Source organism: Natator depressus, chromosome 6 (genome assembly GCF_965152275.1).
Source record: "Natator depressus isolate rNatDep1 chromosome 6, rNatDep2.hap1, whole genome shotgun sequence".
NCBI lineage: Eukaryota > Metazoa > Chordata > Testudines > Cheloniidae > Natator > Natator depressus.
Window position 1 is genome coordinate 39,855,494 of NC_134239.1, and position 27,475 is coordinate 39,882,968.

The 27,475-nt window shown below is 43.3% G+C and overlaps 1 protein-coding gene across 2 annotated transcripts in view; it reads right to left on the reverse strand.

Moving 5' to 3' along the window:
* KIAA1549L (KIAA1549 like) overlaps positions 1-27,475 on the reverse strand; it is a 208,723-nt gene that overhangs the window by 42,516 nt on the left and 138,732 nt on the right. For both annotated transcript variants that reach the window (XM_074955098.1, XM_074955099.1), the window contains 3 exons: positions 17,960-18,087; positions 1,822-2,000; positions 104-321 (listed from right to left, as the gene is read on the reverse strand). In XM_074955098.1, the coding sequence (XP_074811199.1) occupies positions 104-321; positions 1,822-2,000; positions 17,960-18,087 (525 nt within the window). The remainder of the gene's footprint in view (positions 1-103; positions 322-1,821; positions 2,001-17,959; positions 18,088-27,475) is intronic.

Here is a 27,475-nt window from a genome sequence, read left to right on the forward strand (position 1 = left end):
CATCATCAGTGATGGATGTTTGCACTTCAGATGAGTCTTCTGCCCTACAGCCCTGAGGCAGTGCCTACTTTCTAGATGTATATGAAAAACAAAAATATCTCACCTGTTTTTAGGCTCTGCAAATGGAGAAGATACATCTGCCTCTGGTTCCAAAACATGGTCTATTTCCTTTTGTGCTTTCTCATATATCTTTTTTCTTTCTGTCAGCCCCTTGCTGTTGTCAATCTGGGGGAAATCATAGTATCCTTTCCTCTTGGCTTTCAAGCGCAGCTTGTTGCGATAGTGCTCTATATCGGACTTCTGCTTCAAGGCTTTGTTTACCTAATGGAAGGTGAACAAATTTCAGATGACTATGCCATGCTGATGATTTCTCAACTACATTTTAAAAGTGTATTTGATATGCAACGCTTTGCTTTGCAGAGTGCCTCTTGCACCACACCAGGCCATCTGTCAGCACTAGGGAAATGCAAGGGACAGAGTCGTATTTTGTACGACTTGCAGATGGTTAAATAAATTTTAATCTCCTGGAACTAAGTACATCATAACAGTGACTCAATCCACAGCCACAGAAGAAGAGAGCTGATGTCAGCCAACCATCTTCTTGACCCAAACAATGTTTATTTTTAGGGAGGCCTGGGGGCAGTATTCTGTATATTTGAACAAATTTCACTTTTGCCCAAAGTTGACTGTGTAAAAAAATGTCTGCTTTATTTAGGGTTTGTAACTAAAAAGTCAAATTCTACGATCTCCTTAAGAACTCCATCATATCTATGAGTATGTGAGGGAATATCATTTGTATGTTCCTAGGTCTTACTCTGATGATACACAGCCCACAATTCTTGGAAGAAAAATAGGCATTGAATATTGTGCATGCCATGACGCCGGATATAAAATGACAATTGTGACGTGTTAGAGCTTAAAATACAAGCACAAAAGTAGAACATGATATAATGCCCTAATCTGGTCTCACATGGGTAGCTTGACTACACTGTCTTTTATTGTATTTCTAACTGGCTAGCAGTTTGATTTTGTCCAATGAAGAGTTAGCCTTTACATAAGTGTGCAGCATGGAGGAGCAAATAAGAAGCCTTCCCTCCACATTAGGTATATAAATTCCCCCATTCCGCATAAAAGCAGTTTGTTCTAGAACAAAATCTAAATAAAAATATTTACAATATTATTTATAAAATAATACAAGTCTCAGAGCCAAGCTGTGGCATTTGGTCAATGGCCCCATTAGATCCCAGTGCAGACCCACAAGATTCTATGGGGACCTCAGGAGCAATTGTACCTAATATGCAAGCCAGCACACAAACAGAGTGAAGGCATGGCCCTGCTTTCTCCCCATCCCACTGTGAGCAGGAAGGATAGTCTAGTTAGCAACAGGGCACTAAAATGGGACTTATGAGATCTAGGTTCAATTCCCAGTTCAGGCACGGACTTCCTCTGTGAACCTGAAAAAGTATGTCTTAATCTACCCTTTGCCTCAGTTCCCTTTTTCCTAAAACGTGGTGCTGGGAAGATAAAATCCCTTAATGATTGTCAGATGTTCAAATACAACAGGGATGAGGGCTGTAAAAGTACCTAGATAGGCTTTCTCCTTCAGGGCACCATACATCTATAGGTGTGTAAGGAAAGAGTGGGTCCTGAGCACAGAGACTGCATTTGTGACAGGATTTTACATAGGCCACACAAAGGGTGAAAGGCTTCTAACATTTCTCCTCTCTCTCTGCAATGCACCAACCTAAGGTCCTATCACAATGTGTGCCTCCAGATATAATCAGGAAACCAGCAGGTGAAACCCTGTCAGATTACTCTTACCTCGCCATTAATGATAGCAGATTCCTGGCTCCTGTCTGATGCAGGGTGAGCGGGAGGCAATGCTACAGGTTTGATAGCAATCAGCTGTACAGATCCAGAAGATGTGTCGAAGGGATCAATGGCAGACTTGGCGATGTTCTCAAAGAGAATGCCTCCCTCCTCTTCATCACTTAGGGGCACTAAAGCATATTACGTTTACTGAGCATATGCTCTCAATAGGTTTAATACAGGTTCACGTGACAACTAAGTGAACACACGCAATAGACTAATACTGAGGTGCTCAATAAACTAGACCCTGAAGACTTCCACATTGGAAGAACTCCAGTTAGATTTTAGATGGATGAGAAACTTTCTTCTAGGGGATTGTTTCTTTACATGCTTTCCCAAAAGGGGAAGACTGATTTTCATCTATGGCATGGAAGGAAAATTAGAAAAAAGATTGATGTAGGAAAATGATAATGGAAGACAAAAAGCACATTCTTCCATATACTTTATACAAAAGAAGATTGCCTGTGAGTTTTCAAATGCCACGACACGTATAGAAGTATCCAGCAGAATCCCACATTAGCACTTTATGTCAATCTGAAAATAAAGCCACTGATTTTAGCAAGGACTGTAAAGACGATTACTACTGAAGCTGTTAAAATGAAGCTCAGTGTTGAGTGTGCAAGTATGCTCAAGTAACTGCTAGTTCCCCAGCTGATGTAATCTTTTGCTTTAGAAAAACAGCACCTCCAGTCATTTCATAAAGTTTGTCAGAATTTGTGACCAGAAAGGAAAAGACTACTAATGTAAAAAAAACTCTGAATGTTTACAATTAAAAGGCACAGTCAATCCTCTATTTGTAAATCTCTGCTTAAAAGGGGAGCCTTCAAAAAAATCAAATTAGCCATTTCCCCCAAATTTATGTTGGAAAGAGGGCATCATATTATCAGTTGTTGAAGCCTACTTTATCTTTGTTTTGAAAAAAGTTAACTGTAAGGCATAAGGGCAAATTCTGCAGAGATCCCTCCTTAAATAATTGTGCTATGAAAGAAAAAATGTATTCCATCTGTTTGAGACAGAAGTAGAAATCAGCTTCCATTAAAGAGCAGAGTGGTATGCTCTATATTACTTCCTCTGAAAATATATTCTGTTTTAATCTTTAATCACTGCAAGAATGATAATACACTGAAGGCAGCTCAGCAAGAGATAGATTAGCCCTGGTTAAACAACTAAGATAGATAGTTTGGTAAAAATGTTTGATAGAAGTTACATAAAATATGAACCCACTGTATAAGCTTATTCATCTTTCTCTGTGTATTCACAGTAGGCTGAGTTGACATCATTTGAACTGTTGAAAAATACAGGTTATATCATGCTGTCACTAAATAATGTCCCTCAGGATTTGTGAAATTGCTCAGATAAAATGGTCTTTATTTTAGTCTACTGGGAACTCCTCTCAGACTTTTACAGAGGGTAGTAAAGCACATGAATTCTGAAGACTCTTATTATTAAATGGGGTGAAAACCTGGCTCAGTGATGCCAACGGCAAAATTCCCACTGGTTTCAATAGGGACATAATTTTACAGTAGGAGTATTAGATGAACAATCTAAAGCTTACATACTATACTGTACTACTTAATAGGAGAACATTTAAAAATTATTATTAAGTCCAGACATTTTTTCCCCCCAGGTATTTTTAATTGCTTAATGCTTGTGAAAGGCATGCAATTAAACAGCTTTGGACCATGGGCTTTTTAGCTAAATAGCTATATAAACTGCTGTTTAGTCAAAGAACAGTTACAAATACAAGCAGTTGGACTGCAAGCTTCCTACATGCTGCCATAACAAGGTGCTTCAATTGTGGAGGGACTGCCTCTAAGGGAGAAAAATGAGTTTATTAGCTTTTTGATGGTGTTTTTTGTGAAATGGATAGCTGTACCAAATATTGTACCAAGACCAGAGTTTTATTTTACATACACAATTAAAAGGTTGTCAAGATGGTCATGACTGACCTGAACTTGGATAGTATCTAACCAGTAACCTAAATGCAAAAAGATACAAAATCTGGTACTAACTCCCTCACCCGCATCATATAGGCCTTGTCTGTACTGGGCCATGAACAGTGTGTGAAAACCAAGTTTGAACTTTATTTAAACACTATTCCTGCTAAACAAGTTTTAGACATGGATTGATGGCCAGCACTGACTGGACCAAACTGTTTTGAAACCATTTTCAAAAGTTAGTCCCAACCAGGCTCAAATATGATTTTTGTAATGGCTGCTTTTTAACAGTGTGGTCCAGTCTACACTGTTCAGGCCAATCACAGAGGAAAATGACTTAGCTGGAAGTGTTCAGTTTAGTTCAGATTCAAATTTCACACCTAGCTCAAAGCCCAGCAAAAACGTGACCCCAGGCCGCAATGTCTTTTTTTTCTAATCTTCAATTCCAGAACAAGAATGTTTTCAAACAATCCCTGCCCATCACATTGCTTGCAGAGAGCGCAGGGGAGCACAACTGTGTTACTGTCATCAAATATTTCAAGAGTATTGTACTTGTTAATTAAGGTCTCAATCCTGTAATGAAGTCCATGCAGACAAAGTCCCGCACCCACACAGACTACTACTGGCTTGAAAATGGCTCAGCATCGGCATTCATCTGGCTGCCCAGAACTAGGGTGACCAGATAGCAAGTGTGAAAAACTGGGACAGGCGGTGGGGGGTAATAGGCACATATATAAGAAAAAGCCCCCAAAATTGGGACTGTCCCTATAAAACCGGGACATCTGGTCACCCTACCCAGAACGCATTGCAGGATCTGGACTTAAGAGTGCTTATTTACCCACTATTTCTTTGCGTATTGGACACATACTTATTCAATTAAAAGAGAAAGGATGAGTACAGAGAATCAATGGTCAGCTACTTTTGTTGTTTTGCATTAGCACAAAGCAAAAATACCATCACCACCTCTAAGAGTAGGAAAGTACATCTTCAGCATCTAACATAGTGCTATTTGTATGAATAAATTAACTCTAGGGCTGTCAAGCAATAAAAAAATTAATCGTGATTAATCGTGCAATTAAAAAAATTAACTGTGAGATCAATTGCACTGTTAAACAATAAAAGAATATCATTTATTTAAATATTTTTTGATGTTTTCTACATTTTCAAATATATTTATTTCAATTACAACACAGAACACAAAGCGGACAGTGCTCACTTTATATTTATTCTTTATTACAAATATTTGCACTGTAAAACAACAAAAGAAATAGTGTTTATCAATTCACCTAATACAAGTACTGTGGTGCAATCTCTTCATCATGAAAGTTGAACTTACGAATGTAGAATTATGTACAAAAAAAAACCGCGTTCAAAAATAAAACAATGTAAAACTTTAGAGCCTACAAAGTCCAATCAGTCCTACTTCTTTTTCAGCCAATCGTTCACACAAACAAGTTTGTTTACATTTGTAGGAGATAATGCTGCCCAATTCTTGTACATAATGTCACCTGAAAGTGAGAAAAGACGGTTACCTTTTCCGTAACTGGTGTTCTTCGAGATGTGTTGCTCATGTCTATTCCACAATAGGTGTGCATGCTAGCCACATGCACGGGTGCTGGAAGTTTTTTCCCTAGCAGTACCTGTAGGTAAACTGGAGGGTGTAACCCTGGGTGATGGTGTTGAGGACCCATTGGTCCAAGGTTAGCTGCAACCATTCTGGGAGGAAAGCACACAACCAGTTGGAGAAGGGAAGCTCTATTGAGGGTGGATCCCTGATGAGGACTGGTGGGGTGCCCCCAAGCGTCCTGTCAAAAACGCCTTTTCCCCGCCTACTTGCCCTTGGAGGACTCAGGCTGGGGGGCAGGCCGAGGCTGCCTCTGAGGGCGTCTCTTATAGTCCTGCTGCTTCTTATGGGCGGCCTCGTACTTCGGGAGGGCAGCCTGGGTGGGAGTCTGCTGCAGCTTGAACTTAGGTTTTGCTGGAGCCGGGACATAGAGGCCCAGAGTCTGGAGGGTCATGCGGGAGTCTTTCATGCCATGCAGCCTTGTATCTGTTTCCTCCGCAAACAGAGCTTGCCCATCAAATGGGAGATCCTGCATGGAAGACTGCGCCTCGCTGGACAGCCCAGAGAGCAGGAGCCACGACGCCCATCTCATGGACACCGCGGAGGCCATTGATCGTGTGGTCGTGTCCGCAGCCCTTCCTCCTAGCAGCCGCTGGCCCTTCCTCCATTAGCGCCTTGAGCTCCTTCCTATCACGCTCCTGAAGGGACTCTTCAAACTTGGGCAGGGAGCCCCACAGATTGAATTCGTACTGGCCCAGGAGAGCCTGATGGTTTGCCACTTGTAACTGGAAGCTCGAAGATGAATAAACTTTCCTTCTGTCAAGGTTCCTTCCCCACTCTGAACTCTAGGGTACAGATGTGGGGACCTGCATGAAAGACCCCCTAAGCTTATTCTTACCAGCTTAAGTTAAAAGCTGCCACCACCAAAGTGTTACACAAAGAACAGGGGAAGTGCCCACTTGGAAACGTCTCCCCCCCAAAATATCCCCCAACCACTACACCCCCTTTCCTGGGAAGGCTTGATAAAAATCCTCACCAATTTGCACAGGTGAACACAGACCCAAACCCTTGGATCTTAAGAACAATGAAAAAAGCAATCAGGTTCTTAAAAGAAGAATTTTAATTAAAGAAAAAGTGAAAGAATCAACTCTGTAAAATCAGGATGGTAAATACCTTACAGGGTAATCAGATTCAACACATAGAGAATCCCTCTAGGCAAAACCTTAAGTTACAAAAAGACACAAAAACAGGAATATACATTCCATTCAGCACAACTTATTTTATCAGCCATTTAAACAAAACAGAATCTAATGCATATCTAACTAGATTGCTTACTAACTCTTTACAGGAGTTCTGACCTGCATTCCTGCTTTGGTCCTGGCAAAAGCATCCCACAGACAGAGAAGACCCTTTGTTTTTTCCCCCCTCCAGCTTTGAAGGTATCTTGTCTCCTCATTGATCATTTTGGTCAGGTGCCAGCGAGGTTATCCTAGCTTCTTAGCCCTTTACAGGTGAAAGGGTTTTTCCTCTGGCCAGGAGGGATTTAAGGGATTTCCCTTTACATTTATGACACCTTCCGAAAGAGTCCAGTCTCCAAGAGTCTTTCTTTGTTCTTTGGGGTCAGGGCTGGCTGACCCTGACGTTCCCTGTGGTTGACCAACTCGACCACCAGGGAGTTGGGCACCGGGTGGGTATACAAGTACTCATGCCCCTTAGTGTGTACAAAGTACTTGTGTCCCACCTTTTTAGAGCTGGGGGCCAATGAGCATTTGAAATCTTAGCCACCCCTTCATGGACAGGCAAGACCACCCTACCCAGTGCCGATGGGGACAACACGTTGAACAGAGAGTCTGAGGGCTCCTCCATCTCCTCTGCCTGGAGGTGGAGTCTTGCTGCCACCCTCTAAGAGTTCTTGGTGGGCCCTGAAGTCCTCCTGCGAGACGGAGTGGGGTGGGGCTGCAATCGTCTCCTCCAGGTGGTGCGAAGAAGCCAATGTGGTGCTCTGGGTGTCGGCCGGCACCGGAGGGTCCACCACCTGGTCAGACTCCGGGCATGGTGCCGAGGACGCATGTCCCACCGCCTTTCTCAGGAGTCTGGAGAGGGAGGCCGACGGTGCCTCCGAAGCTCCGGCCACAGAGCGAGCTCCCACCAAGGGCTGCACTGAAGGCCACAGTGCCCACTGGTACCATTGGGCCGGCCACGATGCTTGGTGCCACTGCACCTGCTGTGGCACCGGCTGTTCAGGTTGGCTGGCCTGGCCCATCAAAGAATGGCTATGAATGGAGACCAGGCTGACATAAGATCTGCTGCTGTCTCTGGACCAGGAGGAGCAGCGGTGCCGGGATCTACGACGGCCACAGGACCGCGATCTCGATGTGGAGGACCAGTACCGGCGGTGACAGCTGCTCTGCGAACGGCCTCGATGGGCAGACCCGCGACAGCGAAATGTCGGCGATTGACGCCCGGGGCTGCGATGTCTTGGTGGAGACTTGAAGTGGGAGTCTGAGTGGGAATGGCATCGGACAACTGTGCCGTGATCGACTGCGGTACCCTCTCCAAGACGAGGACCGATGGTGATGCCCGCCGCAGTCCTGCCGATATTCGCTCCTTGAGGATGAGCAGTGCTGCGAGTCCCGGCCGGCCGGAACCCAGCCGGACAGTCTGGTCCGTCTCAAGGGCGATCCACCTGGACTCTGCCCCGAGCGATCACTGGGCAGTGATTGGTGTCGGGAACATTCCCTCGACCGAGACCAGTACCGGGCCAGAGGCGACTGTGGAGATCCCAGCGGCGGCTTGCCTCTGGAGCACGGGGCCGACATCGGCGCTGCTCCAGGCACCGGCATGGACATAACGTCCTGAGCCGCCTGGAGAGCTTCAGGCGTGGATGGCTTCTGGACATCCGGAGAGTCCTGTTCTGAAGGGGCCGGGCTAATCTGTTCAACATGAGTGGGAGGCCTGGGGCCCAGTGGGGATCGAGGACTGCCAAACATGGGCCTAGCCTCTGTCCCAGACTTCCCTCAGTGCCACTGCAAAGAGGGAGTCTTCCTGGCCCCCTTGGCATGCCCCGTGGATAGGGAGCAGTGCTGACTGGTCAATGGCACCAGAGGGTCACCCCATACTGACGCCGCAGTGCCAGGTACCGGTTTGGAGTGGCATGCCAGGGTTGGGGTCAGCACTGACTCCATCAGGATGGCCTGGAGCCTAATGTCCCTTTCTCTTTTGGTCCGAGGCTTAAACGACTTGCAAATCTTGCACCTTTTGCTGATATGGGTTTCTCCCAAGCAGCGCAAACAGTCTACCTGCAGATCACTTCCTGGCATAGAACGCCTACAAGAGCTGCACGACTTAAACCCCAGGGCGCGGGGTATGCCCCGGCCTGGGCTCACTGACTAACTAAACAGCTAACTAACTACAGATACTAACGCTGAACGAACAAACAGTTCTGGGGACGAGCTACAGCAAAGCTGACACACCTTCACTGGTGGCAAGAAGGAACTGAGGGTGGGGGGAGCGCACAGTTCCCCTTATACCGCGCCAGGCGGGCACCACTCCAGGGGTCATGGGGGGCGCTCCCCCATGGGTACTGCTAGGGGAAAAACTTCCGGCACCGGTGCACATGGGGAGCATGCACACCTACTGTGGAATACACTTGAGCAATCACTCAAAGAAGAACAGGTGTTCTTATGGCACTGTTGTAACAAGTGTCGTGAGATATTTACTTGCCAGATGCGCTAAAGATTCATGCTTCAACCACCATTCCAGAAGACATGCGTCCATGCTGATGACAGGTTCTGCTCAATAACAATCCAAAGCAGTGCGGTCCGACACATGTTCATTTTCATCATCTGGGTCCAATGCCATCAGCAGAAGGTTAATTTTCTTTTTTGGTGGTTCGGGTTCTGCATCGGTTTCCACATCGGAGTGTTGCTCTTTTAAGACTTCTGAAAGCATGCTCCAGACCTCATCCCTCTCATATTTTGGAAGGCACTTCAGATTCTTAAACCTTGGGTCGAGTGCTGTAGCTACCTTTGGAAATCTCACATTGGTGCCTTCTTTATGTTTTGTCAAATCTGCAGCGAAAGTGTTCTTAAAATGAACATGTTCTGGGTCATCATCCGAGAGTATTATAACATGAAATACATGGCAGAATGCGGTAGAACAGAGGAGGGGACATACAATTCTCCCCCAAGGAGTTCAGTCACAAATTTAATTAACGCATTGTTTTTTTAATGAGCGTCATCAGCATGGAAGCATGTCGTCTGGAATGGTGGCCGAAGCATGAAGGGGCATATGAATATTTAGCGTACCTGGCATGTAAATACCTTGCAATGCCAGCTACAAAAGTGCCATGCAAATGCTTGTTCTTACTTTCTGGTGACATTGCAAATAAGTGGGCAGCATTATCTCCCGTAAATGTAAACAAACTTGTTTGTCTTAGCAGTTAGCTGAACGAGAAGTAGGACTGAGTGGATTGTAGGCTCTAAAGTTTTGCATTGTTTTGTTTTTGAGTGCAGTTATATAACCAAAAAAAAAAATCTACATTTGTAAGTTGCACTTTCACAATAAAGAGATTGCACTACAGTACTTGTATGGGGTGAACTGAAAAATACTGTTTCTTTTATCATTTTTACAGTGCAAATATTTGTAATCAAAAATAATACACAGTGAGCAGTGTTATAATTGAAATCAATATATTTGAAAACATAGATAAACATCCAAAAATATTTAATAAATGTCAATTGGTATTCTATTGTTTAACAATGCGATTAAAACTGCGATTAATCATGATTATTTTTGTTATCGCGATAATTTTTTTGAGTTAATCACGTGAGTTAAATGCAATAAATTGACCGCCCTAATTAACTCTAATCAAATGGGACCAGAAACTGAATGTTTATTCCACACTAACTTAACATTTGTCTGTTAAGTGTCATTTGAATCATGAATGTGGCTTTTTCTATTGCACTTCTTTTCATTGCCGGGTGAGTGATAAAATGGGGATGAGATCTATAGATTTGAGCAAGCTGGTGTAATTTAGATAGGCAGTGAACTGCCAGCAAGCACTTTCACATTTGCTCTCTTTTGTCTTTCCCTGTGAATTCAAGAAGAGTGCTCAGAATCTGATTAACCACAACTCACCAAGTCACTATCAGTAAACCAACCAATGGAAGATCATATAGAAAACTACAAGTCCTTGAGGGCTACTTCATCTGCATCTATACAACATGGTTCAGCGCATTCATTTTGTCTCTGAACATGTGGTTGAGGGGAGAGGATGTGAGATTACAGAACACTTAAAGAACATTTGGATTATATTTTAATCTTAATAGTCACTCAAAAGGGGGACTTTAATTATAATTAGTGCCTGAAAGGGAGGAAACTTGCAACAACCCACACCTAAAACAATACTTTTAGTTTGTTGTTTTTAACCAGTTGAACATGAATAAAAGAAAGTTATGGATAATTCCATCCCTCTTTCTGGATTAAAACAAATACTGACCAGTGCAAGTTTGTGGGGGCAGAAAGAAAGGTTACATATACTTACCTATCTGTAATTTTTCCTTCTCTGAAGTTGGCACCTGGTGCTTCATGACCCATTACAACTGGGTTCTTCCTTCTCATCTTCCAAGCACGGAAGCTCTCTTTTTTAAAAAACCCTTTCACTCTAGTTTCAAAGTGCAGCACCAGCAGATGGAGCTAACCCATCATCTCTGTAGTAGAACTGTGAGTCTGGCCCCACCCCATGAACAGCTGATTCCTCCTGCATTTTTGGTCAAACTGAACTGTTCGCAAATCTTGGTCAAATCTGGCAAATAGTTTCAGCTGAATAAAAATGAAGACAGACAAATTCCAAAAAGTCAAAACACTTGATTTTGATATTTTCAAAATGAAACATTTTGACTTTTCATTTCAAAATGAAATTGTTATATTTTTAAAAACCCAGCATGAATAAAAGGGTAAAAGCCACCACAAAATGAAACAACATGAGATTTTCATTTCACCAAGAAAAATAAAATCATTGTTGTCTTCAGGTCAACTCAAAGCTACAGGGTTTTTTTAGCATTTTTTTTTAGCTAGTTCAAGATGGCCTCAGCATATTGCCACTTGTGGACTTTCACTAGCAATACAACTCTCAGAAAAGTGGGCAAAGTTCTACGAAGGATGTCCCCACTTAGGCGCTGGTCAGAGAGCAGACAGGCTGTGTCCAGAGCTCTCAATGCTCCCCCTGCTGGAACCCAGGAAGTATAACTCAAACACGGAGGTAACTAGAGCTGAAATGGATGGGGGAGACAGCAGAGGGAGTAGGTTGGGGTCAGGAGCCTGGAGGCGTGCAGCAGGAGACTAACTGGGAGTCACGGAGACAGACTGGATGAGGAATTTGCGGGGAGGGAGTAGAAAACTGAACTGGCAGAGCATGGAATTTGGGACAAGGAGCCACTGGGAAAAGGGGGAAACAGACAAGGGACAGAGATCAGATGAGAAGCCTGGGGATGGGGCACAGTCGTGGCTGGGCAAATAGCCTGTGCGGGGGAAGAAAGAAGACTGGCATGAGAGGAAGAGAAGGAAGGCTGGTAAACAGCAGGGGAAAATTGGGACTGGCTAGGGAAGGAGACTGTAACTGGGATGAGAAGTTGGGAGGAGGAGAAGAGAGGACTGGGACAAGGCACAAAGGATCAGTTCTGAAGGATGAGGGGGTGGAAACAGGGGCAGAAGGGTCTGTGCCTAGTGTCTCATTCTGCTCTAATGCTGGTCCACATGATTAGCATTGATAGAATGATAACCTACTACTTCTATTTTTCTCCATTAGCTCAAGTGGCAGGTGATCTAAAGGTTCCAACCTGTTGGTGTTCTATGTTGGTGTAAATATTATTCCACATGATGGAATTTATATTTTTTCAATTTGCTTTTGTAAAAAACTAGGAAGGAAACACACAAGGAAACCTATATTATATGAGCACTACGACTGCAAAAATCAAGCACTCATACGTTAGGAAAATGCCAGAATTAAGGTTCTCCATGTCACCTTAATTGGCTGGTGTATGATGAGCCAGCGAACAGCTCAGCTGATCTGGATGTGAGTGTAGGGATTCGCTCCCCACCGTCCCAAGCCATAGCCGGTCTCTCTGGTAGAGAAGACAGGGGAGTACTTCCATTCCCATGTCTTCTCCTGCACTCCTGCCCCTCCCAACCTTGCTTGCTCACCTATGTGGATTCTCTTCTCAATTCTTATTCCTCCTATGAAAATATGTAGGCACTTTTTCTTAAGTCTCCTGATCTGTATGGAGTGTCATATTTACTAATTCAGCTGTGACAAATTAGAGCAAAGGCTATTAAACGTTATTTTCAGTCTCAATAGCTAGACTACGTCCAAGAGATTGTAAAGATGATTTGCTGGGTGAAGTCTGAAGCCTGTGCAACTTTTTTTTAAGTGAGAAGAACTCAAAGTAAATAGAATAAAGTTCAAAATTTCAAAAAGGGTCATTTTAAAAATAATTTTTCAGCAAAGAGTGACTGAAAAAATTCAGTTTTCCTACAAACAGTTGAGTTTGATCATTAAAGTCCAACATAGAGGGATTTTAGCCCAGTTTTCTATAGAAACTGCAACACAACCTCAGCTATAGAGTCTTTGCTGAAGCCTCCGTAATATCAGTTCCTTCAATCAAGACTTTTTATATATCCTGATTTCGTATTTGCTGTTTATTCACTTGGAGTGCTGAAATACTGTAGGCATGAATTACGGGTAGGTTTTGAAAGAAGACAAATAGAGTTTATCTATTAAATAAACAACCAGTGCTGTCATTTTCATGTACAACTGAGTTTCAGTGAGGAACAGAATCTAAAATTGGTTTGTTACTATGGAAACTAATGAGCCAATCAAACGTGGAGTTCCCAAATCAACCATGTGACTAGCAAGGGATTCATTCCAATTTTAAGATGCTGATTTTCAGGGGAGAAAATATGCTGCTCCTTTTCCTAACATGGACATTTGGAATGTCAGGCTACAATTGTGCTGAATAGCTTGAGCAGTCGAAGGCAAACATCTAAAAGAAAAACAGGCTCTTTGTTAACCTGGAAGGACAAATAGCTGACACATTATCCCTATGCTAATTATCTTGGATAAAGATAAAGTCCTGCAATAAAAACACCACTACAGATGACAGCAATGTCTGAAATCATAGCAAAGGGAAATACGACAAACATTACATGAAGAATATGATGGCTTATTGCTTTGCTTTTTTTAATTGAAAAAATAATATGCCTGTAATATCAATAACCCAAACCTGGCATTTTAAAGCATGATCTTCCCCTCCTGAGGGGCTAAGTTGGAAGGAATCTTAGATATCCATGAAGAAAATCTTTCTGTCTTCAACTGTTCTATCAGAAGGGGAAGATTTCCCCCCTAAAAAAAAAAAAGCACTGTAGGGCGGGCCCACAAACTCTGCAGGACTGCAAGTGATGAGTGGGAGGCCCTGTACCTCCCATGCCTGACCTATGACCCCCAACATCTTTCCTCTTTGGAACTGTGCTGTTGGGGTGGCATCAGGGAGCCCTATTAAAAGGGTATGTCCCCTACAGAGCTGGTGGGAGAATGATGTGTGTACCTCTGTCTGCCCACTCCCCACCTCCTCCTCCTGCAATGTGTGCATCCTGGAGACCCCTGGAGTACTCTCTGCAATGTCCAGGGAAGTGGGGGAGATCATCCTCTGAAGATTGCTGAAGCCCTCTTCCATTCCGGAAGGGTGTGATCTGAGCACTGGCAGAGCGGGGGATACAATCTGGCCCTTCATTAATAATTTATCATTTCTGACCAACAGAATTATTTTACATAGGGGGAAATCATGCCCCTGCTCCCCAAATACAGACTGCCCAAGACACAGTGGAAGTAGTTCAATACCAGCATGCAAGGGCCTGCATGCAATGTGGTTTCCCTGTGCCAAGAAAGTTGTTAGGGCAGTTACAGGCAGTAGATCCTCTGCTACATAGATCCACTAGCCAATGGCCTCTCAGCGGAGGGTGCAGGGGCATACAAGCAGCAATGGCTATTGCAACTTTAGCATGGCAGTAATAGTGGCTATAAATTAGTATATACTAGTTTATACTATAATTTTCACTAGTATAAATAGTATATATTAGTATAATATATACTAACATAAATAGTGGCTATAAATCCATTGCTACTCTGCACCCTAATGGAAAAAGATTCAGCCCTAGACAGTTCCCTTGCATCAACTTAGCTAGCTGAGCTTGGTGTTGGAAGGACAGGAGAAAGGAGTGTCAAATACACAAGAGAATACAGCAGCTATTAGTTTTCCAGTACAGTTTGAAAAGCACAAAGTCATTGTTTGCTAATAATGGTTAAACTAAAATTCACCTAAATGGAGATTTTAAATAAAAGGCATGTATTGTCTTATACAGTATGGTAGGTTTCTTTTAGACAGCTATTACGCCTATTCTGCAGATGCACTAGAATTCTGATCAGTAGAGATTATGTTAAGTATTAGTCAAATGTTTAAGAAAGAACTGAAAGTTCTTACCAATTTTCTTTGATGATTTAAAACCTAACATTCTAAAGAAAACCAAAATATAATACCCCCACTACAATATTTTTGACCAGATAAATGAACAATAAATGAAGTTGTGTTTGACTGAATGGTCTCTCATGTAGAAAAAAATCATAGCCTGGAAATACAATATTTACCTCTGGAAACCACTAACATTTTTGTACTATAAAACAAGCAATATTTGAAACATTAGGAAAATGATTAGGACATTAAGAAAAATTGATAGATTGTTGTCTAACACAGCTTGTTTTATATGGGCTGTAAAAGATTTTGGTTCTGCTCCTGCACATTACTCCTGGGGGAAATCCGTGCAACACTGCACATGCAGAATTCATGTCCCCTGTAGATTTTTTTTATTTCTCCTCAGAATATAGATTCTGCTGGAGAGGTTCTGCAATTACACCATTTGCCCACCAGAGGCTGCCTTGGCACCAGAAGAGAGGGAAGCCAGCCGGCAGAGAGAGAGAGGGGAAGAGACTGCGTTCCTCACAGCGGGGGAAGATGAGGAGCCATGGCACGGACAGAGTGGAGCACACGGGGCTGTGGGGGGGGGAGGGTGTCACAGACTGGAGTTCAGAAAGACTCGTGGGGGGACAGACTGTGGCACGGGCACAGGAGATAATGAGGTAACAGCATTGAGCCAGGGTCTCAATGGGAGGGGGGCTGCAGGGCCACAAGGGAACGGGGGAAGGAGAGTGCAGAGATACATGGGGACAAGGGGTAGGAGTCTGCAGGGACACATGGGGACAAGGGCAGATGTGCCTCACTGAATGGGAGAGGCTAAGGGTCCTCCAGGGTCTGCATGGGAGAGGCTCCCCAACTCTCAAACAATCTTTCCCCTGCCACCAAAAAAACCTGTTCCACACTTCTCCCACCCAACAACCATCCAGGTTCACTTCCAGGTTCCTTCCCTCTACCTCAGGCTCCTCCATTATCCCTGACTCCCCCAAGCCTTTTAACTGCTTCTGAGGGGTGCAGGAAATACATTTCTGTATTGTAGTTTAAATGAATTACTCAATGTTCTGTATTAATACGCCCAGAAGGGAATCTATTTGTCAAAAAAAGTCGTTTCCTGAATCTTTTTGTTTTGTCCGTATTGTTACAGACATACTTGTTGACAGGTATTTTGAAATAAATTACCCAAATTATTGAAACTGGCATGATTATATTGTGTTCTTTTGACAAATAAAATATGCAGAATTTTAAATTTTTTGGCTCAGAATTTCCCCAGGAGTATGCAAGTAGAGGACCTCATTGCCTTTAATGGAGCAACATACAGGTGCAGGAGTCCATTAGAATGGGTGTGTAACTGGGTTTACAAATCCCAGACTGAGCATGGGCAGAAGGGAGAGGAGAGTCTTCTCTGCTTGCAGGCTGACCACACCCCCACGCACCTGCCAGAACTGCCAATCATGAAGACACGCACCCACAGCTGTGACCAATAAAGAAAACAAGTCCAGTTATAAAAGAGGGATAACAGAGAGGGAAGGGGAGGCAGAAAGGCCTTGGATAGCAGTGGGGCAACAGACCCATTCCAGGCTGTCTCTGAGAAACTGACAGAGAGACAAAAGGAGACTGGAAGCCCTGGAGTTTAAGGCCTGATAGACTCAGTTTAAGTTAAGAGGTTATAGCGTGGTCTCATCTTGATGAACTGAAGGGGGACCAGTTAGGAGAAAGCTAGGACCCCTAGAGAGACTTCCCCAAGAGCAGTTGACAAGGTGTCATTGCTGGATTGGGGATCTTATTAGTAAAATCACAGCTTTGTCAGCAGAAAATAATACAAACAGTATGAGCATGCAACACAAAGAAAAGGAATGTGTTCTATACATTAATTTCTAACATGCATAATAAAGTCATTTTAAAAGAGAACATTTCAATTGTATCAATACTATATTCCCTATAGAATGCACTGCTACTAAATATACAGAAACTGCAGAAGGAATAAGAAAATGTAGTGCAGTTTTGCCAAACAGACCATTGAGTTTTCCTGTTATTCTGTGTATCTGTGTATATGGTATTATGTTTTTGTTAAACAGGTGGTATTTAAGCCACACCGCATTTTGTATCACATATAAGGATCACCACAGGGAGATGTTATGATTGTATGCCATTTGTATCATAAGCACCAAAGAAATTACACTACTGATGTACTGAAGTAGGAAGGGGTTAAAGATTTGTATTAAGATTTTCTGTTTGCTTCAGCTTCCCATTCCCTCCCTGAAATATCTTGAACAAAGCAGGAATTATCCTCTTGTGCCTGTGACAGAACCTTAGCAGGTCATGTGTATATTAATTCTCCCCCTCTAGAAGCAATCGTTATGTCTCACTCAGAGTCTGGCTTCACAAGGCTGTGAACACAGGGCTAAAACTGAAGAGGAAGAAGGAAACAAGCAAAAACAAAAGCAAAAAGAGAAGGGAATTAAAATCCAACACTTATTAGATACACCTTATACACTTTAAATCACAAGATCGGCATCATCACAAAGGACTGGTAAACAAAGTCTAGTGCAGTATCAGACTCTTAGTACCAGGAAGAGCTGTCACTGAGGCCATTAGCAAAGAGATGGCAAAAAGGAGGAGGGTAATAGAGAGCATCGAACCCTCATACCTTTTCACAAAAAACAGTTACCTGATGAATGTACTTTATCAGATCTGGGCCAGCTGAGAGGTAGCAGCAATTGAAATGAGTGTCCTAGGGCATACACAGAGACACACCAAACCCAGTCTATCCCACCAAAAAGGACTACATTTCATTTAATTGGTTTGCTGCTAAAATCAGTAAAGGCTTAAGAAGGCCCGGAAAACTGTGCAAACATCAACCGGTTCCATGTCAGATTTAGGGAAGGCACAGCATATTATGGCTCAGAAGAAAAAGAGAAGCTATAAACAAGAATAGATGCATGAAGGACTAGTAAATGTAGGACAAAGGTGGAGGAGAATTTCAACATGGCATATCTCTGTGTTGCTATCTCTATGGAAGTAACTGCAGGCATACAGTAGGTCTTTCATCAGGAAATACTTCTCACCATTTCTCTTTCTTCCTTCATCTTTTGTCATTTTCTGCTGGACCACTACTTTCTGTGAAGAGCTTCTGCCTGAACTGGGCTTTCCTGATTCGTTGCTGATGACAGAACCATTCTGACTAGGCGACCTGCTGTAAGTAACCATAGCAACAAGGAAGACTAAGTTTCATCTGTATAAACCTAATTTCAAGGTTATTTCATTTGCACAGTTTGCATCATTGGCTTTTCAAGTCTTTGATTTTGTACACAAAAGAGATAGGAAATAAGCCACACAACAGAAACACAATGAAAGCAGAAATGCACTTACAATATTAAAAAATTACTTTTATGTAGGCTCAGTCCTGAGGAGGATTTCAGTGAAATCAGAACTGATTATTTCTCCTGCACGAACCCAAAAAGACACAGGAAAATAATGCAAAAGGTAAAAGAAGACATCATTTGTTTGGTATCCATTAAGCAGTTCAAATAAAGCAGATGGTTTTTAATGCCAATTATTTCATGAACATGGCTAAACAGATTCATTGCAAGCACTTTCCCCCGATTTAGTCTGCATCTGGGTTCACAGGTTTTGTCAGATGAAGCTGAAATTGGTTCCTTATTCCCAGTTCCTTAATCGTGGTACCAGCACTTTAATCGTGGCTCCCTGTTCCTTATTCAAAGGGCAAAATTATTTAAAAATAAATCAGTGTAAGATTAGATGTTTAGAAAATTCATCATATTAAATTTTTTATCATATTCAATATTACTAATTATTTAATTCTTTATTAAAGAAATCATCAGATAAGGAGCCGGGGTTGGACTGGTTGCTGTCACATCTCCACTTCCATATAGTATACAGGGCTTGACTAAGAAGTTGGGTTCTGATTGGCTGTTTGTACCAAAGTGCATCTTGGGTCACCCGAAGTGATACAGCCCTGCGACTGTCAGCTTGCTCTGAATGATCTGAAATAAGTCTCTCCTCTAATGAAAGCTTTTGTTCCTGCATGTTGTGCTGCCAAATGCCACCCCTCTCTCCCATCTTCCATTTTGAATACGGAGTTTGAATAAGGAGCTGGAGTTTGGCAAGCTACATGTGATAAAGTAAGTCTCAGATCACCCCAAGTGACCTGTCCCAACAACCATGAAGCTGTGATGTACCGGAGGCGTGGAACTTCCTGACTTGAAACTTATTCTTTGAGAAAAATTGTGGCCCATGTCACCAGCCCTTCTCCCCTCCCCTCCCCATAGACCCCATCCCTGCCCCCGACACCCTTTAGCAGAGCAACAGGAGTGGCAAACGGGTGTTTTGGAGTGTGAAGGTATGGGTCTATGCTTGCAGATAGAAGGACTTGGCGGCAGGTGTTGTATTTGTACCATCTGTTGGTTGGTTGTTCTGCATGAGTGTTGTGTGGCTGAGCTTTGGACTCCTGAACTGGCCAGCTGAGAAAGGTCTGTTTGTCTCTCAGTGAGGGCCTTGTCAGTTGGACCCTTACGGCTTTGAATCAAACCAGTGTTTGAAGTCTGAGTGGTAATTCCCTCCCTGTGTGCTAGGGAAGAGGCTGAGCAGTGATATTAGTCAATTGTCAGGTGAACAAGAACAGCAGCAAACTGGATCAGTTTCAGTGAGACTTTGGAGAGGTAGTGAGATTCCTGTTTTAGGTACGGCTCAACACTACACCAGGTAGCAGATATGGATGGTAAAAGAACAATTGCTGTGACCTGCCTTGGATGTACTATGTTTTCCTTTCTGCAGGAAGACCAAATAGATTTCTAGAGTATGAAATGAAAGCTGGTGGTGGAGAAGATACATGGACTGGAAGCACAGGTTGTAACATTGTGCAGCATCTGAGAACTGAAAGACTTCTTGGACTACCAGATTTGGAAATCATTCTCACAGATGCCACAAGGGGACAGATCATCAATAAGGAAACTGGAGAGAGTAGAAACCAAAAAAGTGGACAGACAATTTGTAACCAAGAGGGGAAAGAGAGGCAAGATGCATTCAACTCAACTTCAAGTATGAAAACATTTTCAGATACTGAGTAAGTCAACTCCAGAACAGCTTGTCTCTGTAGGAATGAAACAGAAAGCTATATAGGACATACCTGAGGGGGATCCTTGCAGTATGAAATAAGCAGCAACTAAGAGGTTCTTCAAACCTTCTAAGAATGCAAACAATCAGCACTAGTGGCTCCATATTAAGAAGAGCCAACAGAGTTCAGCAAGGGACACAAAGACAATAGGATGATGTGCTGTCTCCCTGGAATGAGGATATGATTTTAACTGTGATACTAGACAGAATTATGAAGTTGTTTGGCAAGTCTCCACCGATGATGATGATGATGATATGGCATCACATGGAACTATGCAGATTATAGAAGATTAAAGCATCTTGGATGGGAAAGGAAGAAAAGGGAAGTGCAATCTTCTCAGAGACCCTACTGCTCCAATGAGCAGGCAAGAGAGAAGATATTGTTGGCTGCATGACATGTGTGAGGTGGAAGGTTTTGCTTTGTTGAACATTGGGCCACATTTCAATGGACGAAGAAGCTGTACAAATGGAATGGCCTACATCTCATAGTAGGGGCTAACCTTTTTGGCTGGAGACCAGCTGAAGCAGCTACGAGGACATTAAACTACCAACTCAAGAGGAGCGTGATAAGGAGGCAAATGTGGTATAAATCTCAAATTCAAGATGCCATGAACAAATTGAACTGATGTGGCAAAGAATGAGCAAAGAATAAATTTTTCAGCTGCTTATATACCAATGCGAGAAGTCTGGATAGCAAGTAAGAAGAATTAGAAATTTTCATCGATGAAGAAAAAATACTTACATAACTGACCTACTGAAACCTGGTGGCACAAATCACATAAGTTATGAAGTGTAGGAAATCGCTACGGGTAGCTAAAGACAAAGCATGGCTGGCAGGGCTAAGGACAATAACGAATTTTTAAAGAAAGAAATCCTAGCAATGGCACAAGGCTATAGGCATTTTACTAGATGGAGAGGGTAAATTTGTTAATGATGATGTAGAAATTGTTCAATAAATATTTCTGTTCTCTATTTGTATCACATGAGGCTGCCAAACTACTTTCCAGCCCATCAGCTAGCCCTAATAACATGCTCCCACGTGTACTCAGAGTTGGCTAAGGATGTCAGACATCAGGGCCTGCAGCAGAGGTAGTCTCCAGGCAACCTAACGAGCACAGCTGACCTGTAGTAGTCAACCTAATTGACTGTACCACCTTATTGGTTGGCATAGTCAACAATGGGCAAATGCTTTAAGTAGCAGTTCAGCGGCTGCTTAAAGCATTTGCCCATGGCTGCAATAGCTTCTGCACCTGCTTGATCCCAGCCTTGCGCCTGCATTGGACCCAGCCTTGCCTCACTCCTGGAAACCTGGTTTTGACCCTCAGCTCCAATTCCTGACTTCTCCTCTGACTCTTGGCTCTGGCATCTGGCCTCTGACTCCGCTTCTGATCCTGGACTCTGACTCTGGCCGATTGATGCCTACCCCAACCACTAGGCACAACTGCCCACACACCAGTCACTGACAAAGGAGAGCTGGGGCCCACCACTGTTAATTTTTAATAAATTTTTGAATCTCAGGAAATTCCAGAAGATTGGAAGAGTACTGATCTTGTGCCAATATTCAAAATGTGGAAGTGGTATGAGCTAGCTATCCAAAGTCCAGTTAGCCTGACATCAATCCCAGGCAAAATAATAGAAGAGCTGATATGGGATTCAGTTACTAATGAGTTAAAGACAGGAATATAATGAATTCCTGTCAAAATGGTTTTATGGAAAACAGGTCTTATCAAGCAAACTTGATTTCTTTCTTTGACACTGCAAGTTTGGTTGATAAAGATAAAGCATTCGCATCCACCGTGCAGTCTCCTGTGTTGATGGTACATATCTGCAATTGGCCAATTAGAGTCGTAGCCTAGGAGTGCTCTACAGAGTCCTCACTGGCACTAAGCTCTCACATAGCAGCAAGTGCAAATAATGCTTTCTGCCATCTTTGGTTGGCTAGAAGACTCCATCCCATCCTAGTGGAAAATGACATGGTCTTATTTATACGTGCTTCGTCACCTCTTGTCTGGACCATAACAATGCGATACACCTAGGCATGAAGCCTTCAGCAATTAGGAAACTCCAACTAGTATAGAATATCGCAGGACATCTCCTCAGCCATGCAGGCTTCCACTGACACGTCGCTCCTGTCTTCCACTCCCTACCCTGGCTTCCCATAGAATTTTGAATTGAGTTCAAGGTTTTGGTCCCTACCTGGAAGGAGCTCAGTGGCCTGGGCCCAGGATATCTAAAAGATTTTCTAAGCTCCAGAATGAAGACTGGGTGTAGTTAACAACTCTGCTCCCCAGGCACAATGGCATTATCTACAATAAGGGTAAAGCTTGTCTGTGCAGCAGAAAGAACTTTCTTTGGGGCCAGTCCCTGACTGTAGAATGAATTCCTCCATCACAAACCTCACCACCTTCTGCTCCAAGGCTCTTTTCTTTGACCTTGCCTTCTAACACATAGCACAGGGCTGGGCAAACTTTTTGGCCCCGGGCCACATATAGGAATAGAAATTGTATGGCGGGCCATGAATGCTCACAAAATTGGGGTTGGGGTCCTGGAGGGGGTGAGGGCTCTGGTTGGGGGTGCGGGCTCTGTGGTGGGGAATGAAATTAGGAATTCAGGGTGTGGGAATTTCAACATGGCATATCTCTGTGTTGGTATCTCTATGGAAGTAACTGCAGGCATACAGTAGGTCTTTCATCAGGAAATACTTCTCACCATTTCTCTTTCTGCTGGACCACTACTTTCTGTGAAGAGCTTCTGCCTGAACTGGGCTTTCCTAATTCGTTGCTGATGAATTCCAGGAATTCCAGGCTGGGGAGTGGGGTGTGGCTGGGCTGAGGGCTCTGGCTGGGGGTGCAGACTCTGGGGTGGGGCTGGGGATGAGGAATTTGGGGTGTAGGACGGTGCTCTGGGCTGGGACCGAGGGGTTCAGAGGGCGGATCAGGGCTGGGGAGGGGATTGGGATGTGGGAAGGGGTGCAGGCTCCAGCTGGGCGTGCGGGCTTTGGGGTGGGGCTGGGGTACAGGAGGGTGCTCCGGGCTGGGATTGAGGGGTTCAGAGGGAGGGAGGAGGATGAGGGCTGGGGCAGGGGGTTGGCTCAGGGGTGCAGGCTCCGGGCGGCGCTTACCTCAAGCGGCTCCCGGAAGCAGTGGCATATCTCTTCTCCGGCTCCTACATGGAGGCGCAGCCAAGCGGCTCTGCATGCTGCCCCATCCTCAGGCACCCCCCCTGCAGCTCCCATTGGAGCGCTGGACGGGGCCACTGGAGCACCTAGGAGCCGGAGGGGGCCATGCTACTGCTTCCGGGAACTGTGTGGAGAGGCCCCCGACCCTGCTCCCTGGCTGGAGCGCTGGAAGCCCCTGACCCCACTCCCCAGAGTGAGCTTGAGGGCCAGCTTAAAACAGCTGGCGGGCTGGATCCGGCCCACAGGCCATAGTTTGCCTACCCCTGACATAGCAACTTGTGGTTTTTATTATTTAAATATAAATGTTAAACCCTGCAAAAACAAGACACTAGACTGCATATGCTTCTATCCCTGGGGAGAGGATGAGAGAACAAACGACATATGACATGTATAGTCACGGTGTTTAATGCACTACTGGAAAGCGCTCAGATACTGTGGTGTGAGCATGATAAAAGAACCACTATAGAATAGATATAATATAGTTAGACTGAGTACCACATGACATTTAAAAATACATCAATGCAAGGTTAGTTTTAGAAATGTCATCACATTAATGACTGAATATGATAAAAAATTAAATTACTAATTTATCTATTAAATAATCAAATGGGGATGAATACTGATTTTTTGATGATTTTTACATGCATATTGTATGTTTACTTAAAAAAACACAAAATAAGAGTTGGCTAATATATTTGTAAGACCAGAAATAAATGGCATATCCTTATCTCTTCATAAATTATCAGTCACAGGCATATGTCACTTGGGATGACCCAATATATATTTTGCCACAAACAGCCAATCACAGCCCAACTCTTCATTCGGCCTCCATGTACAATATGGAAGTGGGGTGGGGGCGAGATGTTGCAGCATATTGGGCAAGAACAAAGCTTTGGGCTATTTCAGCTCCTTCAGAACAGTAGGACAGTCACAGGTATGTGTCACTGGGGGTAACTTATTTTGTCATGTACAGCAGTCAAAACCCAGCTCCTTATTTGATTATTTAATTAAAGAACTAAGTAATTAGTAATTTGTTAACACATTCAGTAACATTAATCTGATAAAGTTCAATCTTACATTAATGCATTTTTAAATAATTCTGGCCTTTGAATAAGGAACCGGGAATAAGGAACCCACTTCAGCCTTGCTTTTGACAGCCATAATTCACAAACACAAACAGACTCCTTTTCTCCCTCCGAACACCACCCTATCAAGTCAGTGCCACTTTTTCCTGACACTCCCAATGAAACATCATTTACATGACCATCTTCTTTGTCACTGTACGGATTGCTTAATGCGCTGAAGCTGCTACTGCAGCAACCATGGACATGGGTGCAAGGGTGCTGGAACAATTTGTATAGGGAGGTGCTGAGAGCCACTGAACCAAACTATAAACCCTGCATATGATGGAGACCACTTCAAGCCAGGGGGTGCTGCCGCACCCCCAGTACCCCTAATTCCAGCACCTATGCTGGGGTGGGGTCAGAAGTGTTGAGAAGGGGTATTCTCAGAAAGCAATCTCCCTACAGAGGGCACAAGAATGCAGAATAAATCTGGGGCATTCTGACAATTTGGGTATCTGCCCTCACACAGAGTTCATAAATTGTGCAATTATGAACTCTCTGTATCTCTAGGAAGCTGCAAACTTCATTTTGAAGGTGGGGGCTTGTTGCCTTCCCTATAGTCTCTGCCCCCAGGCTGGACCACGATTTCGAAGTGTAGTGATACAGCACTGACAACGGCTGATTGTTCAAGACCCACAGAGGCCTTACCTGTGGAGAACAAAAGTGTAACTGCATCCTAAGGAAAAAGTGTTCTTTTCAGCTTCCCTCAACAGCGAGCTGGTGGATTTAGAGAGTGGAAATTCCCCAAGAAGCACATAGCATGTCTACACTACAGACCTCACTGTGACACAGCTGGGCTGCTGTAAGGTCTCCTGTGTAGCCGCAATATGCCAGCGGAAGAGAGCTCTCCTGCTGGCATAATTAAACCACCCCCAACGAGCGGCGGTAGCTATGTTGGCAGGAGAGTGTCTCCCACTGACATAGCGCTGTGCACACCGGCACTTCTGCCAGTGAAACTTTTGTCGGTCAGAGGGGTGTTTTTTTCACACCCCTGAACAACAAAAGTTTTACCGACAAAACTGCTGGTGTAGACATAGCCTAAGTAGGAGCTTTTAAAGAGGACTCATAGGGGGAAGACAGGAAGGAAGCATACAGGAAGTTAGGACAGGAGAAGGTTTGAAGGAACCATGCTGCCAGTGGGAAGGGGGTAGGATCCAGAGAAACAAATAAAGGGCAGCTGTCCTTGCAGGATCACTGCCACCACAGAGCTTCTAAGTGTTCCCCTTTTAAAAAAGAAACTCATGTTTATTAAGCTGAAATTTCAAAGTTTCTTTCAAAGTTCAATTATAACAAAAAAGTGTCTGCTCTGATCAGATAACAGCCACTTCATGAAAATCTGATACAACATGACCTTTCCAGGTTGTGAACTGACCTGGAAGGAAATTGCAAGTATCTCAGATGGTCATGTATTATTTTTCATTTTCACAAGTCAATAGGCAAGGGACACCATCATAGGACCTAACCACATCAGCCACACCATCAGGGACTCATTCACCTGCACATCTACGAATGTGATACTTTCCATTTGCCCAGAAAGGCATCACAGCAGTACTGTACTATATGTTCAACCCACCTGACAGTGGGAACCGTTTTCCAGTGAATTCCTGAATCAGTAAAAACTTACTGATCAGAATTGGTTTAGGAATGCAGAGATTTATTACAAAAGGATTTTGGAGAGACAGGGTGGGTGAGTGAATACCTTCGATTGGACCAACATCTGTTGCTGATAGAGACAAGCTTTGAGCTTACACAGAGCTCTGCTTCAAGAGGATTTTGCATATACCCAAAGCAATTAATGGATTTTTTTTCTATTAATGGGGAGAGTTAAACTCTGTGTGTGTGTTTACACAAGCGTGAGAGTCAGGAATCAAAGAGGCTTGAAAAACATCTTTAAAGAACAGCTCCTGATGAGACTTATCTTTTAGGAGCATAGCACCAGCACCTACAGCTGTTACAGTGATAATTTCCTGTGTGGCATTGTGTCAGAGAATTGAAGACTTTAAAAAGGACAAGTACCATTGAGTTCATCTGAACTGGATAACCTGACTCCTGTGCTCCTCAACAAACATAATGATCTGTACATAGTGTACCTAATACATCACTGACTTTAAAAGCTGGAAGGATTTTAGATGAGAACAGCAAACTAATCCTAGGAACCAAGAAGGGCTTTTTAAACTAGTTTTTTCTGTTTCCTATGTATACTATCTCTGAGTAGCCTCCTCCTAGATAATCTATTATATAGGAGACAATTACCAAAGCGAACATGTTAACATACCTTTTTCTCTGTATGTAAAAGACAGAAACTTCTAAGTTTTCTAAGTCATGCTAAGTTTTCTAGGTGTTTCTGACAAAGCAAATCTGGTAGAGTGCATTGGCAAGTATAAAATAAGACGAATAAACTGAGATTTACTTTCCTACAAAGCTTCTCTGCACAGACCAAATAACCTCCCTTTAAGCAAACAGTCTAAAAAGCAAAGATTTTATAACTCCAGTGAAACTGACATTAACTCTAGCCTTCATTCTCACCACTAAAATAACAGATCTATATTTACTCTATTCCCTTCAGCAGAAAATTTCAACATCAAAAATTCTCATGTTCTTCACTTGTAAAATGAATTTAAGTGACCCCACTCATTCACTGTGAAGGAATACGAGAAATATCTAATTTTACATAGTTTTTCAAGCACCCCAATCCATTGGATTGGAGCACTGGATACTCATTGTGTTGTTGTTGCATGTGCTCTGGACTCTGACATTTAATATTATTTAAGCGTTGTTTGGGGTTCTGTTCAGCCTTTAATAAAGATATGGGAGCAGATCCTTAGGTGGTATAAATTGTCAGTGTAGCTATGCCAATTTACATGAACCGAGCATCTGTCCTATTGTCCATTTGCAAAATTCAGATCCAGGTTCAGATTGAGCCTTTCCAAACTTCAGATCCAGGGTTTTGGTTCTGACCCATCACTAGCTAATATGTTGTCCATTTTCCACTCATCTCTTTAACTAGTTACACATATGAAAATGTCTGCTAAAGCTTCACTTCATATTATCCTACTTTCTTTAGCAATCTCACACATATGGTGAAAAACATCATCATATGCCAGACACTTTTCCTGAGGATTCAGATGCTGCGGGCACTGCATGGG